Consider the following 20,661-nt stretch of genomic DNA (forward strand, 5'->3'; position numbering starts at 1 on the left):
ATTTTATTACCTCCTGAAAAATGTAATGGGAATGTTTAATGTTAAAAGTTAAAAACAAGTGTTTCTCATATGATAGTGCCTGTTTACCCTTGGCTGATGTATTGCTTGAATACCCAATTACAAGAAGATGACAAAGAATCGAAAGAGCATACAAATCTTATAAAAATGTGACTTTGTGAAGTGATCACACGCATACCTGAACTTTTCAAAGGCTAAACGTTTAAAACACTTTGTGTATCTCTCTATCTCCAAATGATCTACCAAAGTGCTGTGAAATGACATCAAATGTGCAGCGCTACCATCTTGTCCAAAATGTAATGACATGCAAACAGTGTAAATCACTCAATAAAAAGACATTTAACTGCACATTATCAAACACATTCCATCATTATTAAACTAATTCATTAATCTTGTTGTGGACAACAATTATTTTTGGTTTCTGATATTGTGAACTTACACCAAAAATAAAAGTGGTCAATACAACTTCCAAACTTCGAACAATCTCTTTAACAACATAAAGATTATTGAAAGCAACATGTCTCTTCGTTCACTGTTTTGAAACTTTACTCCGAGCTGCATTTAGTTAAAAAATAATGACTTGGGAAGAAAATTGGGTTAGGGTTAGGGTTAGGGTTAGGGTAGGGTTAGGGTTAGGGTTAGGGTTAGGGTTAGGGTTAGGGGTTAGGGTCGCTATTATCTTTGAAATAAAAGAGAAATACATGCAATAAAAAAACAAGACCCCTGGTCTCTACTGCGTTACCGGCCACTTTGTAAGCGTGTACTGCATGTTCAGATGATGTCGCCTGTCATCTTTTCATGATTAATCCACTCACAAACATCCGGCCAATTAATCTTCAACAGTAATTACAAGAGTCTGGCAGCTCAGTGGTGCTGAACCAAGCCAGTCAACAGGGATGCAGCTCTGGGTGACAAATCTGTCCAACAAAATTGGCCATGTTGGGAAGTGTCAGGTAATTTTTTAATGGACAACAACAATGAGAACTGTGGCACATTTGTGAAACAGTACAATTTGTGGACCTGTTGCACCTAGTGGGGATGGCAGAAAATAAATGGTATGTGGACATTGGAGAGACAGCAGCTAATGTGTTTTAAAACATCAAACTTACCGTGACTTGTCCAACAAACAAATTGGCCTTTTCTTCTTCCACTGTAAAATTAGTGGGTGTGGTCGGGTCAAAATCAGGGTCATTATCGTTGACATCAGTGACGACTATGTTCACCGTAGTCGTGGACGTCTAAAGAAAAAATAAAGAAAGAAAGAGCACAATAAAGACCAGGGTAATTCAGTGTTCCTTTGTAAAGTATTATTGTTGAATAGGGTATATACTGCTTATTTATCATTTACATTTACAGTATGGGCAGATTTACACAGCACTGGTTTATGCAATTATTTACTCAGATCCCCATCAGCTGTCACTATTGCGGCAGCTTTTCTCCACAGGAAGGAGCAATGACTAAATCAACAATAAGTTGTGGCAGCAACGGTATATTATAACGGTTCAAACACTAGCGACCACTATGCTATCAACAGGGATAAGGCCATTCATGCTGTTGACACTTTCTGGCAATGGCTTTGTCAGCCATGATAAAGCTTTCGTTGGCATTTCACCTGAAGGGTGACAATTATTAGAGGGATTGCCGTGACATTTTGTACAGACAATCCAAGTTCAAGAGGATGAGTACAACAACTTTGGTGATCCCCCGACTTTTTAATTACAGCAGCATCTTCTCAACATTTTGAATTTGCACAAAGCCCATCCAGTGCACAGAGCTGCTCAGAGGCTTGTGGTCTTCATGACAAATACAACACAAATTAAAGTTACTAACATCAACATAGACTGTGTCACAACCCCTGTAAAAGTAACCAATATAACTATGTAATGTGTTGAAGGATACACATACAAGCACTTAAATACTATCAGGGATATGGAGTGAAATTTGAACGCTGACACTAATGGTTTGTTTGCAGAAAGATGTGGTGTACTGATCATGGGTGCTTTGACCTTCTACATTCCTGTTGGAACATATGCTTTAGTTACAAAAACTGTAAAAGGTTGTACGATTGGTGGAACCAGAATCTGGGGCATAGAAACATCAAATTAGATCCATCACATCTTCCTTTCTCTCGAGAATGGAGACTGTTGCTTTCTTTTTTTTTTTTTTTTTTACAAGATTGGAGGATGTCACATAATATATTTTACTCATGTTTACAGGGAATTAAATCATGCTTGTGTTTGTCATGTATAATGCGCTGTGTTTGTTTGATCTCAAAGCTCTTTGGCTCTCAAAGCAAATTCCCCCCGGCATCTGCTGGTAACCTTCAAACACTGACACAGTACACACACACTGATAGCACTTTTATAAATCAACGTAGAAAAATGTCTAAATCTTTTAAATTTAGAAACGCTCAACGCACCGACAAGAAGCTGCATCCAAACAATGGAATAAATGGTGGTCTCCATTGGGGGGGGGAGGAAGGATGGAAGGAGGAGTCGGCCAGAGCAAGAGATAAACACTCCGTAAGACAGCTGTTTGAAGTTAGCCTTGCGGTTGAGACACTGCGCTGCAATGTCACAAATCAAATTACCTTGTTAATTTCACCTTCATCAAACTGTCTGTAGGGAATTCCTCCACCATTGTTGTTTTCTTTGTTCTAGCTTCTGAGGCGTACATAAATCGGTCCTTCCATGAACCACTTGACATGGCAACCCATGCTGAAAACCATCGCTCTGCATGCCTCAGATACCAGAGGACGCAGCTCACCATCAGCGTGGTGATGGGATCTACTTATTTTCAATTGCGCAGAGGACCCGAAGCCAATTAGCATCTCCTTCCTGGCGTGGGTGTTGTTATCAAAGCCCCCCAAAAAAAGACTACCTCTATGACCAGGAGTGTGATTAATGAGCTGCTATTATTTATTTAACATAAATTAGATGGCGCTCTGTGATGTCTCGTCTTCTGTCCTCACTGTCTGAAAGATCAAGAGGTGGCTGATGGTGTTTTTGCCTTTCAAGTGACAAACCTGGCCAGGAGCCATGTTGCAGGAACTGATACGATCAGGCTGTTACGTAGTCCCTTCTTTGAGGGTAAGAGAGACGGCTTCATCCATCTTCCCTTTTGGGATCTGAGTCTCCTTGATGGTAATGATTACATCTTGCACTGTTGAGAATACATGTTTTAAATTGGCCATGCAGATTAGTTTGTATAGGATATTTGAGGCTTTAGATTGACCTAACAAGGGGAACATTGAAACCTTCATGGAATAAGGCACTTTAATGCACTAAATGGGTTTAGTTTTGACAGATAACATCATTGCATCATTGCATGATTAAAATGATACCAATCAATAGTTCTGTCTTGTATTCTCTTTTATGTATTTGCTATTGCGCCCTAATGAAGCAAAAGTTGTATTATACGATTACTCAAATAATCAATGAAATAATGGGTAGCATAATCCATTACTACAACAATTGACAGCGGCAGCCTTTGTGCAGATTTGAAGATACTCAAAGAGGACTGGAGGAAAGACGCCTTGCCTCTCCCTTTTGTGTCAGGTTCCCGTGGTTACCAAAGTTCTGCGCTAATTACACAACCGAATCTCTGGTGTCTCTCTCCTTGTCTCTGTCGCGCCCTCCTCTTTGTGTGATCCTCCTGCGCTTATTTGGATAATTTTATTGTCTCCTGCCTTCCTTGCAGCACTTTGTCTTGCTGAATGAGCCCCTCACCTCCCACAGCCATTTACCCATCTCAGTCCCTCCACTTGCTTCCTGTTGTGACAGCATTACTCAGAGAAGTTTTGCACACACAGACTATACAGGTAAAGGGTGTTGCTTGTATAATCTGTCCATGAATATTAGGAGGAAGAGCAGCAGCTTAAGGTTCATTCTGCGAGGTGACTCCAGCAGCACAGAAGGCTTCTCATATCGCTCCATTTGACTGACAGATGTAGTCTGCCGACAGATGAAAAGAAGCTGCATTTCTGAGTGTTTGTGCATGCCCAGGTGAGGGGGTACGGGGGCAATCAACATCACTCCTGTGACAGCTCATCAGCTAATGTTCATTACCTATCACACTGCATCTTAAGAAGGAAACCACGCTTCACCTCTGCCTGGAAGAGAGCTGCGAAAACTGAGCCAACTGAGGTGAAGTCTAATTAAATTAGGAGTGTTTATATGATTATCTGCTCTCGGTGGGAGATGGAGCAGCCAGCATTGCATTCACTTTTAGTTATAGTGTCTGCTGTTTCCCCAGGCGAGGTGAAGTGACAGCTCTGTGAATGTAAACACTCAAAGCTACTCGTGATGACACTGTACGGGCAGCAGTTTAATCAAAGGAGTAAGTAGGAACTACGCTTTTAGAATTAAAGCTTAGTTCACGGTTATGGGTAATTGTACTAAAATACAATATATAGCCTTTATGTTAGTGCTACATTTCCACTAGTTTGCATTCATCCATTATTCTTAAACAATTTCAGTGAGCACTATCCACCATTTTGCTGAAAAAATTGTGATCTGATGTAGAAAAAATGCTAAAAAATAATTTATGTTACAATCCTTTGGCCGATCAATAAAACTGTTTAACATCTGTGGAACACAACTGCTTTGATTGCGCGACCGAGCTGCAGTTAAGAAACACACCAACCCATTTTTTGTGAGATGTAAACTTTTAACTGTAGATGTAAGAACAGATCAACCTTCTAATGTACAACATACGTTTAAGGTCCCAGTAGTTGTATCTTAGCCTTTGACAGTGAAAATCATTAACATTAGTCTTTCCCATTGCTTTAGTGACGGCAAAGCTGAATACTTAGGGAATGAGAATCACTGGAGTTTGAACGAAAAAGGAAAAAAAGGGAAATTAATAATAGGCTGTATGTCAGTCCTGATTAACACATCTGTGCTCAGGGAAAAACATAACTTGAACTCCTCCAAAATGATATTCAGCGGCGGCTTTTATCAATCAATGATGAAATTCCACAAAGGAACTCAACGGATTACCAAATCACAAAATTCAAATTTGAGCATGGACTTAAATTAACAGGCAGCCCTCATTATTCTGGTATTGCATTGGTTTTGCACCTGACCCTTTTTTTAATGAATCTGTGCCAAAATCCCAAGATATTATAATACGTTAGATCATACGCACTACTAGATTTTCCAAGCTAATGAAGCACTTGGGTTCGACAAGCCACATTTCAGTTATAGAGGGTTATTAAGAGGGTTGTGCCTCACCCCTCCAGGGTTCCCATCGGAGGCTGTGACAATCAGACGGTACTGATCTGTGGTCTCTCTGTCCAGAGGCTCTCCCAGAAGCAGGAGGCCAATCCTGTGAGGGGTCAGAGAGACACATGTATTATTAGTATTATTACACACTGGAGACATTAATACAATGACCTCACGAAAATAAACGCAATATAAGGCTCCGTGTCGACATGATCCTGCATCACATAGTGCCATAAGAAGAAGAAGCGTTAACTTAAAGAGATTTGTACAAATGTTAATTCTTTACTTCTGATCCAAAAGAGGGATGGAGGAGGCAGCACAGAGTTCATTTACTTCCAGATTAGACAGATTTATAAAACACGGTCGCTGAAAGAGAAGGGTACGTTTTTGGCTTTGAGCAGGTTGGCTTTTAAAAGCTCCCACTCTGTCTTTCTCTCTCTGTTGCCTGCCTCTTGCTCCCAAAGCACATGGACTACAGACAGAAAGATTCATGTTTCCTTTCCACAGACTGCAGCAGACACAGCAACCATCCTGCTCGTTCACAAGGTATAATTTGGCACACGCCGAACACAAAGTGTGGTTGCACTCCCAAGCAGAACGCTGAATTATCTTTGTTTGCACACACGGGCACACATACACACACACACACACACACAGACACACACACACGGCTCTGCCAGAACCACAAATAGAAGGAAAGACGAATGCATCTAAACACACTGCTAGATTAATGCCTGTTGCAATTCCCTGCCGTCCCCTTGCTCCTTCACAGTTTTAATTTAAAGCTTCTTTGGCTAAGCGGAACCTGACCGCTGCCCCCTTCTTACCTCTCCGGCTCATAACCATTAAACTGTAGAGCCTCATCTTAAAATACATTGATCAACACCGTCTATTTTTCAAAACACTCGTCCCAAGTTAAGGTGAACACTTTGGTTTAAATCAATTGCATATGATGATCGGTGGTTCAAGAGGGCAGATGCGGCTTTCTAAAAACACCTTAAATATGCAGCACACCATCCTTCACTGGCCGCTGTGCTCATGTTTATTTATACATAAAAGCATGCTGGTAGAAAATAGGCCACTGTGTGCTCAATGAAGCTAAAGGTATAGGGAGCATTGATGTGTGTAAAATAATGAACATATACAGAAATAACTGTCATAATTAGAGTGATAACGATGATGATCTCGATGCTGATGATATCAAAGACTATAATGATTAATGTCACTTAGTCAGCTTGGGGAGTTTGTTCTTTCCTGCAGCTGGAGTGCTGAACTACACTCGAGCGGCTGGGTTTGAGAGGTTCACTGATCATGTGTGATAGCGCCCTGCCTCCTCTCCACAGCCACCGCAAATGAAAAGATGTTGTCAGACTGACAGGGTGCTGTTAACAGCACTGTCTGGAGCGACAATGGTGCAGGTTACAGGCAATCTATTCGAGTCGCACCTGAATGGTAACTTGATGTTCAGGACGGTAGTGCCAGATGGTGTGACCTCAGACACCTCGGATACGTTAACAATCACTTAAAGGGATACTTTGCCAATTTTCAACCAGCTTTCTATCATAATGTGGGAGGTATATGTATTTTTGATGTTACCCCTCTCCCCAACCCCCCCCCCCCCCCCCTACACCCTGAGGCGCAATCTCCAGAGATGTTTGTTTGAACAACAGATTGCACATTTTATTTTCATGCCCGCTACCACTGAAAGACCATGGTAGAAGGGAAATGTTTTTGTTGATATGGGAGATTGCGATTTTAATATTGTAATGACCTTCTGAGCTACTTCGGCTGTATTTGGAGGAGGAAGTGTCCCCCACAGCAAAGAGTCTCGCACTTTCTTTGTCTTCTCAGTGGCAGCAACAAGCTCAGTGCATTTTGGATGTGACAGATTTTCTCCCTTTTCAGAGAAAGGGAATAACACAGATACTTTTCTCCAGTCTCTGTAGCGCCAATAAAAACAAAACAATTTGCACCTTCGATTTTATCCATGAAAAGACTATATTTCCAGCAGTGAAATACTTCTTTATGATAAGATACACTTCAGCTATTCCACTAGGGGAAATCAAAGACATATCTGTGACATACTGTATATTTGTACATAAATTGTGTACTTACATTCAAAACCCTTGTTTTGAGTCAATAGAATTAGAACTGTGCAGTGTTTGGTTTCACAGGACTGTAAAAGGTGGACCTTCTTCTGAAGTCTTTTTCAATTTCAGTTTCAATTTATCTGTGAAGCAAGAAAACCGGCTGCCAACTGAGCAATCAGCTGCCAACTGGATACCTGAGCACGGGAAATTTGAAGTTTCCGTGGCCTCTAGGTTTTTGTGACTTTGAGGTGTGACAAAAAAGGCTTTGGCTTCAAAGGGGATGCTTTCATCAACAATAAAGAATTGCAGCAACGTCTGCTGATTATAGCCCAACCGACATTGGGTTTTTGAAGTGTAAAAAATCAATGCATTCCCAGATAGCATTAAAAAAACAAAAACATCAACACATTGCGTTATCAACCTTGATACAGACCCCTTAGATGTATTAACTTACTTCAAGAATTGTGACAAATATATATATTTTTAGTGTTGATAAAGTTAATAAACTTTTAATGTGCTTTATGTAGTTATTTTACTGTTTCTAAATGATCTCAAACTAATACATTGGCATTTCAATATTGAACTATTTTCATAATGGATGCTGTTTAAAAAAATATAAAACATATAACAAAAAATTATTTTTTTTCGAATTTTTAATAAAATTCTTTATTAATCCCACAGTGGAGAAATTATGCTCCGCATTTTGCCCATTCTGGGGCAATGTGCTGCTGTGGGGCTTCAGTGTCTTGCTCAAGGACACTTGAAACTATGGGAGAACAGGGATGAACCGGCTACCTTGTGGGTTTCAGGACGAACACTCTCCCCATAAACACAATAACTCTATATAGTGAAAAAGCATAAAGTACACATCTCAGCTCAACATTTAACATGAATTGAGAGGCCGTAACAAATCTACAACCCCGTTTTAAAAATATTTGTAGAGGAAAGCAGCTCAGTGGAGCCACTAATACTGACACAACGTGGTAGCTCACATGTCTGCACTCATTTTGTTTTGCACAGGTTGAACGTTATTGGTTTAAACAAATATATATTCAGTGCAAAACAGGTTATTTGCAGCCACACTAAGTAATTTGTTTGCCACATATTAGTTATTTGTTGCACAGATATAACTTTATTTGCAAAGTTCTAACAAAGTGATCACACTAGTTATTAGTTTCTGTCTGATGGCGCAACCTGGTTTCCTTGAAAGGGATTGCAATTTTCTTTATTCTATTATTTGAAAAAGCACAGATGGTGGAGTCACAAAGAGTTGTTGAAACATTTTGTTACAATTGTGTTGGGGTGGTGGGGCCCAAACCTTTTTCTTCCTACAAAGTGGGGCATGACAGAAAATGTTTGAGAACCACTGATGCATAGACATTCTGTACTTATCAGCCGACAACAATGTCAATATATTTGCGAAAAGCTCCAATCAGGTCAGGTTATGTATTGATGCAGCTGATATATATATATATATATATATATAGTTTCAATGTTAGTGTAAGTGCTGTGTACTGAATATGTGACATGTCTGAAGGGGACCATCAGACTTGGGGCTTTATTATAAATACTTTAAACTTGTTTATGATGTGTGAACCAGATCTGGCCTCTGCCTGTTTGTCATTCCTGCATGTTCTCTGTATAGCGCCTGGTGGCTGACTGAAGGGTGAGCCCTGCTCTCTCCCATAATGGAGAGTGAATTAGAAGCCATCCCACCTCTTCCCTCAAAAGAACCTGCCACATTTTTAGGAAGTTATAGACTTGAGAGCTCATTATTCACGATAGCTGGATTGAGCCAGCACCAAATGTAGCCTGAACCAGAACATGCAGCAAATGCGAAAATCTCTTGACTGAATCATATTGGGAGTTCTGAAGGGTTGAAAAATGAAAGCAATGACAAAGGGCTCTGTATACTGCACACTCATCAAGTGCACCAGCTAATCATTCTTTGATTCATCATGTGTGAAATCAGCACCTGCTTGACGTTATTATATTGCTCGGTTGATCAGAGCTTGTGACGGGGTTTTCTAGCATTTCTGCCAGACAGAGCATGTACTGAAGGAGGTTTATCCACTCAACACGATTTCTGTTGTTTCTGGTTGAAGAGATTACAGTGATAATGGCATCATAGTTTCCCATTATTTGATCATATCACAGTTCCCACTTGCTGTTAAAAACTACAAAGCCGTAAAATAAACATGCCTCCAAAAAACAAACATTTTAACACTGGGGCAGATTAAGAGTAAGCAAAAGGCAGAGACACACTGCTGCAACACAGCTTGTCCTTGCACAGTTGGGAGACTGAGGAAGCAGAGAAAAGCAGCTTTAATCAATTAGTGAGAAACGTGGCTGGCAGGGTCCTGCTTTTCAGTCGCTCCATGTCCCTTCCCTCTATATTAGCTTGCTTATTTCAGAGTGAAAAGCACAGACCACTTCAATATTTCATGCATTATCTTGCTCCCGACTAATGGCTTAGTGGGGTGTTTTATTTTTTGGTATTATATATATATATATATATATATATATATATATATATATATATATATATATATATATATATATATGTGTGTGTGTGTATATATATATATATTAATTTTGATTACAACACGTGAGGTAAGATATTTGGCGTACATTTCCTTTCCAGACATATTTGGTGTTTCATGCCCCATCTTCTATGAGAGGAACCGAGCTGCTGAGAAAGAGGAAAGAAGACTTTGATAGAACTATTAAATCAAGTTTTATCCTGCCCCCCCCCCAGAGTTCTTCTGAGTTGCAAGTCAGCTCTGCTTTTTAGCTTCTGGTAGCTCTGACCTAATCGCCCACAGTTGGGACAAAAACAATTTCTCTTGTTTTTTCTCAGCTTACATACATAATAATTGCACTCAGATGACCCATGAAATAATCCTTTTCACCTCATCATTCCACTGAGCTGTATTTTGCAAATATTAACCAACAATAAACCTCTGATCTAAGATGCATACTTATGTAGTAAATGTGACACTTACTTAATAAAAAGAGAGATTGATTTTGTATAATTAGAATATTTCTTGATTTGTATTTTTCATTTGTCTGCTCCCTATTAACCTGATGTTATGTTTGTGTCCATATGTTATTGTTACTATTGTTTTTAATGTCTAGATTTTCTATTCCATGTCTCTCTATCTGTCCTGGGAGAGGTACTCCTCTGTTTGGTTTCTGATGTTTCTTTCATTTTCTCTTTCTGCAATACAGACTGTAAATCCCTTTGAGGCAAATTTGTGATTTGCTTTTCAACTTGGTTCATTGGTATTCTTGATGGTGCCAGCAGCCAGCGCCAGTGTTCATAAAACAAAGTCATGTATTGGCTAATAAATCAGCCAAAACCAATAATAGGCAAGTCAGCATCTACTCCCTACCATCACAATCCCTTATCCTCTCATTCCCACCACCATCACTCGCCCTGGCAGTCTATATCAGAGAGATGCTAATGATGATGGTCAGGCGCCGCCTCTCTTCTGTTTCAAGGGCCTCTTCTAGTGCCAACACAGTCAACATTGTGGGACAACATATCATTACGGTTTGTCACAAGTGTAGCTTTTGCACCTTATGAAACACAGAAGCTTATCAGAGACTTTCAGCTGAGTTGTCCTTGTCCGTGTGATAAAGCAGCCACTGTATACAATGGCTGTGATCTCAAAAACCTAGAAAGAACTCTCAAACTGATGTCAGCATTTGAAGTGTGCCCTTGCAGACGTTTTCTATAATAATAACACGTTTTCCAGGGGTTTGTTATGTGAGCTAAAGCATTTTGCAATCCATTCTCCGTACAACGATCCTATTCAACATGCATTGGGCGAGAGGTAGGGAATACCACAACACATTCACACAAACAATCTACACAGTCTCCAGTTCACATGCAGACTCCTTTTGTCTATCCTTATTTTCACGTTATTAATTTACAAGCCTTTCCATCCATCAATATAAATACTCAACCGCCTCTCCATTTTAAGTAGGCCTTGGTGAGAATACCTTCTGGGGCTCGTCTGTACTTGAAAAACATCTGGACTTACGTTTCAGAGAGGTTAAAGACCTTCTGGGAATCCCCACTCAAAATGCGGTATGTGATCGGGTCGTTTTCTCTGTCTGTGGCCTGGGGAAGGAAAGAGAAAGCAGGATCTTGAAGATATAATAGTGCCATTAAAGTTGAAGGCTACGAGATATGACAGCTGCGCAACAAAGATGCTCGACTGGGGTGAAGGTGAGCATTTTGTATGCTGGAGAATGAAACGTGAAATGTGTGAAAAATGTGTTGCTGCTTGAAACTACACTATACTTTAATCTATTAAATATGCCACTTAACTGTATCATTGTACTGAATGCCTTATTAAATTCCATATTTTCTTATCTGTGTGTGTGTGGGTGTTTGCCTGGGTGGGTGTTGGTTAGAGACTCACCTGCAGGTTTTGCAGAATAGCTCCTATCCTCATGGCCTCGCTGACTTCCAGGTTGTAGGCGAGCAGAGGGAAGCGTGGGGGGCTCTGGTTGTTGGGAGGCAAAACCTCAATGTACACTGTAGTGATGGAGCTCCTGGTGTAGAAAACAGCACACATCAGCCCACGGACTGCACCTTTACAAGTACTGAAGTACTTTGCCCACAAGGTAGTAAAAAAAAGTTAAATATATACTTATGCAGAAAAGAGAAAAAAACTCAACAGGTTTTGGCTGCATTCATTTTAAGTGAGATCAAACGCAAAACCGGCCTTTCATTCGGGACTGACTGTGTTCATTGTTGACTCAATTTGTTGTGCAAGACATCTTTTGTGAAACTGCTTTGAAGTTAAATTCATTGAAGATGATCAGACAAGTGGAGTAACCATTTTGTAAAGTACACATCACAAGTCAACAGTGAACAACGTATGAAACACCTTGAACCAGAATCAGTGTTAGATGGATCAAGACCATCTGTTTAGTTTGATTCACAACAGCTTGTCGGAATAATAACTCTTGATAATTTCTCCCAGAGAAAATCTACATGTCACCCAGAATCTTGGGCATTACTATAAACACATATTGAATTAAAAAATACTTGTAAAGAACACATGCTCGTCGCTCCTCTGCAACCCTGAGAATGTGAGTTCTGAAACACTAGAACAAATCAGATTTTTGTATTTTAAAAAGAAATAAACAGCACATCAAATAACTTCATTCAATTGATGGAGACATTTTGAGGGGTTTTCAAAGACATCACACAAAGCAGAGAAATGCTGTAAAATACCTTCTCTGGGTCTCTGGTGCATTGTCAGCGGCTTTGACAGTGAGTGCGTAAGACCGGCCCACTGTTAAAGTGACACCAGGCGCCACAGTGATGCGTCCAGTGCGATTACTAATGATGAAATCTCCCTGCGCACCAGCCAGTATCTCATAGGTCACCAGACCATTCAGTCCCTCATCAGCATCTTTTGCCGTTAACTGGAGAAATGGAGGGAGAGAAAGAGAGACATACACATTACAGTATGTTGGTACTTCTATCTGTACTGCGTAGTTTAGCAGGTGGAGTTCTGCACAGCTGACAGGAGCGTGCTTACTGATCCAGTCAAGCAGTAAATATTTCCCAGTAGGGGGTTGCGACTGACTTCCGTCAAGTTGCCAGCTCATAGTAGAAAACATGTTGGTGCTTTATTGTCCAGTAATACAGTGTTCTGCAACCACCGGTCCGTGGGTCCCTTGGTACTGGGCCGCACAGAGCAAATGAGTGAAAAAAAAAGTTGAATAATTATCAAGGTCGGAAAGATCTTTTTATTTTTCATTTTGAAATGACTGGATACATCCGTCTGTGTTTCTGAGCCTCTTGAAACAAGAGGTCACCTGATAAGTAAACACACAAATGTACCTTGAAATCCTGTTTTAAACAACAACTCTGTCGATGTTCTGGATTAAAATCAAGGCAGAATATCCTCAAGACCCTGCTTCCATTTTCAACATCCTGCCTTTGTTACGGAGTAGACGACATACAGGTTTAAATTACGGAGTAGACTGGACATAAAGGTTTACGTTACAGAGTAGACTGGACACAAAGGTTTATGTTACAGAGTAGACTGGACATAAAGGTTTATGTTATAGAGTAGACTGGACATAAAGGTTTATGTTACAGAGTAGACTGGACATAAAGGTTTATGTTACGGAGTAGACTGGACATAAAGGTTTACGTTACAGAGTAGACTGGACATAAAAGGTTTACATTACGAAGTAGACTGGACATAAAGGTTTAGGTTACAGAGTAGACTGGACATAAAGGTTTAGGTTACAGAGTAGACTGGACATAAAGGTTTATGTTACAGAGTAGACTGGACATAAAGGTTTACGTTACAGAGTAGACTGGACATAAAGGTTTATGTTACAGAGTAGACTGGACATAAAGGTTTACGTTACAGAGTAGACTGGACATAAAGGTTTATGTTACGGAGTAGACTGGACATAAAGGTTTACGTTACAGAGTAGACTGGACATAAAGGTTTATGTTACGGAGTAGACTGGACATAAAGGTTTACGTTACAGAGTAGACTGGACATAAAGGTTTATGTTACGGAGTAGACTGGACATAAAGGTTTATGTTACAGAGTAGACTGGACATAAAGGTTTATGTTACGGAGTAGACTGGACATAAAGGTTTACGTTACAGAGTAGACTTTACATAAAGGTTTAGGTTACAGAGTAGACTGGACATAAAGGTTTATGTTACGGAGTAGACTGGACATAAAGGTTTATGTTACGGAGTAGACTGGACATAAAGGTTTATGTTACGGAGTAGACTGGACATAAAGGTTTATGTTACGGAGTAGACTGGACATAAAGAACACACGTGGGGTGTCATTGTCTCCCATCCCCCTCCTGAGATGGAACCGGGTCAAAGCAGGGAAACAAGCGCAGGGCTTCCACTAATTCGGCGTAATGGTGAGTTGTATTTTTATGCACCTTATTTATTTTTATGGCGGTCATATCATTTTATTAGGTAATATTTATGACGCCAACACCGTGAAGGCCGGTACGTGAAAATATTGTCTTTCACGAAACCGGTCTGTGGCGGAAAAAAGGATGGGGACCGCAGAATTAATAGAAACATGACCTTTGTTCCATGTAAAGATAGGAACAATTGGTTGGCATTTAGCTGAAGGTATACACACTGCTGACAATTTATTTATGCTGGTTGCAATATCCTCATTCTTTGTAAATACAGTTTTGAAGTTTATATTGAATGTGAGTAATCTACCTTTCATATAAAATGGGTTATAAAGATTTAAAGATACATATTCTAAAAGATGAAAGCATAATATAAATACATGTCATTTTTTAATTAAATGAATTAAGCAGCCACCATTTCATTCAAACCGATTATATAGGGCATCCCGCTGCTTGTAATTATAAACTCTGGTGTTGTTGGCTTCTTATCTTTAAGGCCTTTAAACTTTAATCCAAGCTGCCCAGACCTCCTTTTTCCTGCTCCTGACATTGGAGTAAAAGCTTTCGCATCAAATAAGCAGCGGCATCCTCCAGGGCCCTACAGCTCTCATAAACTGCTTATAAACATCGGTTAAGCGGTCATACCAGACACTCGGAGACCCCTGGCCTTATTTCAGGGAGGGCAAGACGACTGATTTTGAAGACAGATCAAATTTGACCTTCTCAGGCTCTGACATTTTTTTTGGAGAGGCTGTGCTGAGAGGGCAGATCGACTGAACTAAGAAAAGATCATGCTCCAACTACTAAATGAGAGACAATGAAATTAAGGGAGCGCCACATTAAAAGATAAAGCAGAAGGGGGTTATGGATTTACATTTGGACGACTGTCTGTGTATATGCGTGCATATGTGCCTTCACACAGCCTTACACACATCCTGTGCATGTGCATGAAAGCTTGCTTTAGTTGGTTTTTAGAACGTGTATAAGCGCATTTATGAAAAAGGAAGGTCTGACCGTTAAAGCCGGTGAACTAATGAAATCAAGCGAACAACGTTACATGCATCACAACGTAGAAAATCCTGCTTTCATTTTAACGCAAAGGGAAATATTGATAGATGGTCCTTATTGATGCCTACCAAAATGACAAGTCAGTCATGACAGCAGCTGTTCCACAGGGTAAAAGGTGTCCCATGCCTGTGCATTGTGGATAGAGAGAAACACGCTCCCTGACTTGCCTGTCACGACTGCAGATGAGATGAAAGGAACTGTAATTGGACGCTGGATCGTTGTGGTTATTTACTTTGAGAGTGAATGAGAATAAGAGATTATATACCGGGACTGGGACAAAGACGGAGGCATGGAGCAGAAAGGCCGCGCAAGAGAAGAAAGGCGAGAGAACGATCGTTGGATTGATTACCTGTAGGACCGTTTCCCCCGGCTGCATGTCTGTGAAGACCTCAACGCTGTAGGAGACCTCGGCAAACGTGGGCGTATTGTCGTTGGCATCAATGACCAGGATGTTGACAGTTACCGGGATGCTCAGCTGGACGCCATCTGATGCCACCATCTGTATACACGAAGAAAGAGAGATACATGGTGTCGCTTCAGAAACTGGAGACAAGTAAACAAAGTCCGTCCCTTGAAATAAATCACAGAGCTGATTCTTTTAGGCAGGCTTACGCTTACAGGACTGTTCTGCTTTGATAAGACAACGAGTCAGACTGCAACTTGTTCCTGCCACCACCATTAAGTCCTTCACACTTTGCCTTTGCATGTGTTTATTTTTCATACCCTTAACTGGAAGTGCCTTTTCAAGAGATGAGAAGACAGAGCTTGTACAGTATAAAGCCTGCCTAAAGGACAGTTTGCAAACTGAACGTTCATCTGTCCTCGCCAGCTCTGATCTCCTGGACTTGGCAGAGAGAAAGAAAATGGAACCACAAAGAAATACTGTACATGTTTCTGTTGGGGAAAATTGCTTTACCAGAAACATTTGCACTCATCGGTGACATTGAAATGACGTAACGCTGTATATCAGGAGGGCGCCTTCAGTATAGCAGCCACACATTCAAAGTGAGGTTGTTGTACAGAAACACGCGATAACATACACGACAGCAGCTACTTTCTCTGCCATCAAACAGAGTCTCTGTTCTCCAGCCAGCCCCGGGAGAGAGATGCCAGACATTTTTTGGGAGCCAAGAGAGAAAACAGATTTGGATTCCCAGAGTCATCACAACTGTATGCATAGACACTCTGTGCTAACACACGTGCTGACGCATCTCTGCACAAGCACTCACACACAGAAGGAATGACAAATGTCAAGCCTGCCTCCTTACATAAACAGTACAACATGACACAAAACATAAACATAACAATCTTTGAAGGCTGATATTTATCTTAATTGGATCTGTGTGCTCTTTCTCCACATTCAGTACAGGATACACAGAGTAATTATACAATTGAGTTGATGCTAGCATTCATGCCGAATTTCTCTCAATGCCAATCTCGGAAATGACATCGCCTTCAGAAACCAAAGCGCAACTTTCAGCGCCTCTATGCCGGTATCTTATAAACACTGTATTATCAAGCTTTTAATAAGAACTGACAAAGCATTGCATTCACTGGTCATTATTATGATAATAATATAGCCAATTAAGATCCTTAACTCAAAATGCCATGCCATAATTCAGCTCCAACCCATGCTGAGTCGGCAACAAGTTAATGGTATTAGCCTGTGTAACATCTGCTCTATACAAATATGATTGATGAATCGAGCGTGGAAGCTGCATCAAACTCTGCCACAAGTATACGCTATGTATGGAACCATATAATATCTAAATGATTATTGTGAGCAAAGTTGAGTTGTCATAATTATAATCATCGAATTTTCCAGAAAAAAAACTGCCATTAGTGCAAAAATACAGAAACATGACTTCACACCAGGACTGCCTTAAGATTTGTTGGAATTGTATATTGCATATTTGTTGGACTTTGCAAAAGAACATCAAACAGTTACAGCACCATGAATCAACCCTGGTTGGTTGTTAAAAGTTCTTAAAAGACAATTTGACTGGGAATTACTTTGAATGCAGCACGTTTCAAAATTCATGAATTTTTGATTAAATTCAGTTCATGTTCCTTAAGACAATCTGTAAGTGTAAGGCCTTTGAAGTTTAGTGCGTAATAGTTCAAATCTTTTTTCTTCTAAAAAAAGCACCCAGAACATAACAGCGATAGACAGCGGCACAGCTGTAGTGGGCTCTAGCATCGACTACTCCCCTTCACACCATCTCTGTATTATTACTAACAGGTGGCAAAGCAGGTCAAGGCCTCAGCAGCTAGAGCCGGTTTTACTGATCAAAGGTGGAGAAACTGCTTTTTAAATCAGGAGGGTGTTGCTGTGTTCACAGTGCCCGATGAAACTAGAGGCACACTGTCAGCTGTTGTGTAGTAAAAATGTATCCTGAACGTAAAAGAAACAAAACCAGCATTTGAGATCCTCATACCTCAAATAGGAGAAAAGCACAATACAATAAACATGAACTTTCCACACAAATAGTAAACATACCACCTGCATAAGTGCTGATGTCCAAATCTACCCGTCCAAACTTAACATTACATCTGAATGTGCAGTGATCCGAATCCTCCCTGTTCAGACATTCCTGCACACTCCGGGGAACCATTCCCACAGTGCTGGCTGTTGGTTTGCTGATGCTCTCTAAACCAGAAGAAAACCCCTGGATGTAAGGAGCTCCTGTATTTCACAAGATGCTGAGCAGCAGCGCAGCAACACGTCACTTTGGTAAACCAGGCTGTTGACTTCAATGTAACAGCAGTGAAAAAGAAACTTAAACAAGCCCACTAAAAACACCATACAGCGAGAAGATTAATAAAACATTATAAAGATTAAGTATCCCACAACAGAATCCTAATGGAACATGAAGGTAGTTGCAGAGTTCAGTGAGATTGAACCATCTCACGTATCAAAGGATTAGAGAGTTCGCACAAAATACACTCTTGATATGTTGCTTTAAACAAATAGTTTGACATGTTGGGAAACCGCCTATTTGCCTTCTTGCCAAGAGTTAGTCGAGATGTTTTTTATGTCAGTGTTTGAAATATTTGTAACCGAGTTGTATTTTTACTGTAGAATGCATAGATACAGTGTGACTTACATTTGCAACACAAGCAAAAGCCAGTTTTCATTCACATTCATCACTTTGACAGGGCAAACAGGAATGTGCTGCAAATACAGAAGTCACAAGTAAATGGAGAATGAAGTTATAACAAAATGTAAGTTGTTCCTGGGGACATTAGAAAACTGATGAGAAAGCCAGTAATCATGTACCTCGCTAAAGAAGTTAGTATGTCCAGTGATATCTGAATTATAAAGTCAAAATGTTGGAACTAAAATGAACATGTTAGCTAATATGCTACATTTGCTGTCAAACTTGAGAATATGTTTCTTAACTTGCTTGAGATTTATTTGCAGTTTATTTTCTCTCTGCGATGTCAAACTGGTGAAGATGTGTTCATTTGCTTGCGCTATATTTGAAAAAAATACGTTTTCATAAACTACAGTATACAGCTCTACATGGTATAACCTAAGATTAACAAGATAAAAGGTTGCTTTTTTCAATAACGGAAAGTATAAAACTATAGGAGTCTGATGTGCCTTTGGTTTACCTTTTGATGGAAATTTGTAAATTCAAGTGAACAGACCGTTTAACTTCCCTGCTATTTGACTCCTGATAAAGGTCATATTGTTCTAAAAGTGTCAGGTCAGCTTTGTATCTGCAAGTGCCTCTTGGTATAGCGCTAACCTGTGCCTTCTATTAATATAGACAGAATGGGAGATGTAGGTCGAAGGGCTGTAGTGGCGTCCTGCAGATAACTTCCCCTGAGACCGAGGCCTACCGTGAAGGTATAGACCATCTGCTCCTCCCGGTCCACAGGCTTGATGAGCTTCAGGTAGCGGATTATCCCAGTCGGGGTCAGGCTGAAGATTGTGGTGTAGTCATCCAGGGTAATCTTCACCATAGGGTCTTTCGCCTTCCAACAGAAAGATATACAAAAAGAAAGACATTACCATAGTGACATGAGCGTTTCATCATTGTTCCAAGGACGCAGCTGTGGGGCTGAGAAAACCTATCAAACAGTACATTTTGATCTACCACAAAGGTGAAAAAGTAATCCTGCTGGCAGGTTTCTCATCAGTCTTCAGAAGACAAGGAGAAAGAGTTGAGGACGGAATCAGAAACCAGTGTATTTTTAACACGATAATTTCAATAAAGAAAAGACAGGAGGAAATTACTTCTGCTAAAACAAGCCAAACCCATCATGGCCTCTGCTCCTCTTTAGGGAATGTATTGTCCACATTAAGCAGTCGATAAAAGGTTGGATTTCTACAGCGTTAGTAACATTTTCATATAAGACTTTTTAAAAAGAGACATTTGCTTAAGGTGTGTCATAACTGCTGTGGTTATATTGTGTTAACAAATAAACCTTGGCTCCACTGTGGTCCATTGCTGCGAGTCGGCTTCGATTCACATCGATCACTGAGTCCTCTTAAGAGAGTTTGGTAAACATCAGGACTGGGTGGCTTATTGATTTTTGCTATCACTGTTTCCACTCCACTTTGATTCGTTAATCTTCTCCAAAGACAGAGTAAAGGGATATTTTGAAAGCTGTACTAGAGGTAGTAGTCATTTGTTTTGACTGTGTGTGTGTCAGAGAGACTGTTTGCTTCCACCCGTTCAAATATAAATATGTCAGTGCAGTCAGGGTGTTAGCTGCGACACACACAAACATGCACCCACACACACGTTTGATAAACATGTCAAACACTCACTTCATCCAACTACACTCTATTCATAAAATAAAAATATAATTCTTTTGAAAGAGCAAAGTTGGTATTTAAAGAGAATCATTGAATAACTTTTTACTGAGGAAACTGCAGAAACCACAGCAAAACATCTGGATATGAAAATCAACAACACAGCAAACCACTCCAAACACACACTCCCGTTAGGATGTAAAAGTCAGTGCATCAGCTTGATGAATCGACACACCCATCATTACCGGAGAGCTGTAGAGCATTTAATACATTGTTTATGAAATTTCGAAACAGCAGAAAGCATATAATTTCTGCTGTTGCGAACACACTGCAAAGCTCACAAATTGTGGATTAGAATGTCTCCAGCAGTGATGAGTGCTCTGTTTGTTTTTACTTTTTGCAAAGTGATGCATGAATTAAATGTAGTGATGTCCCAAGTCAATGTTCAAAGTGTGAATGAACCTGATCAAGGTTTTTTTTAATACTGGACCAGTATTGGAAAAGTAAAGCCTATCCACTTCTGATTCTTTGTTTAGCAACGTATTGTGCAGCCTTT

General features: G+C 40.2%; 1 protein-coding gene across 1 annotated transcript in view; it reads right to left on the minus strand.

The window, feature by feature from the left end:
- Positions 1 to 20,661, minus strand: part of LOC137779551 (protocadherin-15-like) — a 165,262-nt gene that overhangs the window by 64,001 nt on the left and 80,600 nt on the right. Inside the window, exons 14-20 of the mRNA XM_068567458.1 lie at positions 19,187 to 19,321; positions 15,687 to 15,836; positions 12,588 to 12,781; positions 11,767 to 11,899; positions 11,383 to 11,462; positions 5,253 to 5,346; positions 1,128 to 1,256 (exon numbers count right to left, since the gene is read on the minus strand). Of these exons, the coding sequence (XP_068423559.1) occupies positions 1,128 to 1,256; positions 5,253 to 5,346; positions 11,383 to 11,462; positions 11,767 to 11,899; positions 12,588 to 12,781; positions 15,687 to 15,836; positions 19,187 to 19,321 (915 nt within the window). The remainder of the gene's footprint in view (positions 1 to 1,127; positions 1,257 to 5,252; positions 5,347 to 11,382; positions 11,463 to 11,766; positions 11,900 to 12,587; positions 12,782 to 15,686; positions 15,837 to 19,186; positions 19,322 to 20,661) is intronic.

This window comes from Clinocottus analis, unplaced genomic scaffold (genome assembly GCF_023055335.1).
Source record: "Clinocottus analis isolate CAN_PGR_092001 unplaced genomic scaffold, fCliAna1.0.p SCAF_8, whole genome shotgun sequence".
NCBI classification, from domain to species: Eukaryota; Metazoa; Chordata; class Actinopteri; order Perciformes; family Cottidae; genus Clinocottus; species Clinocottus analis.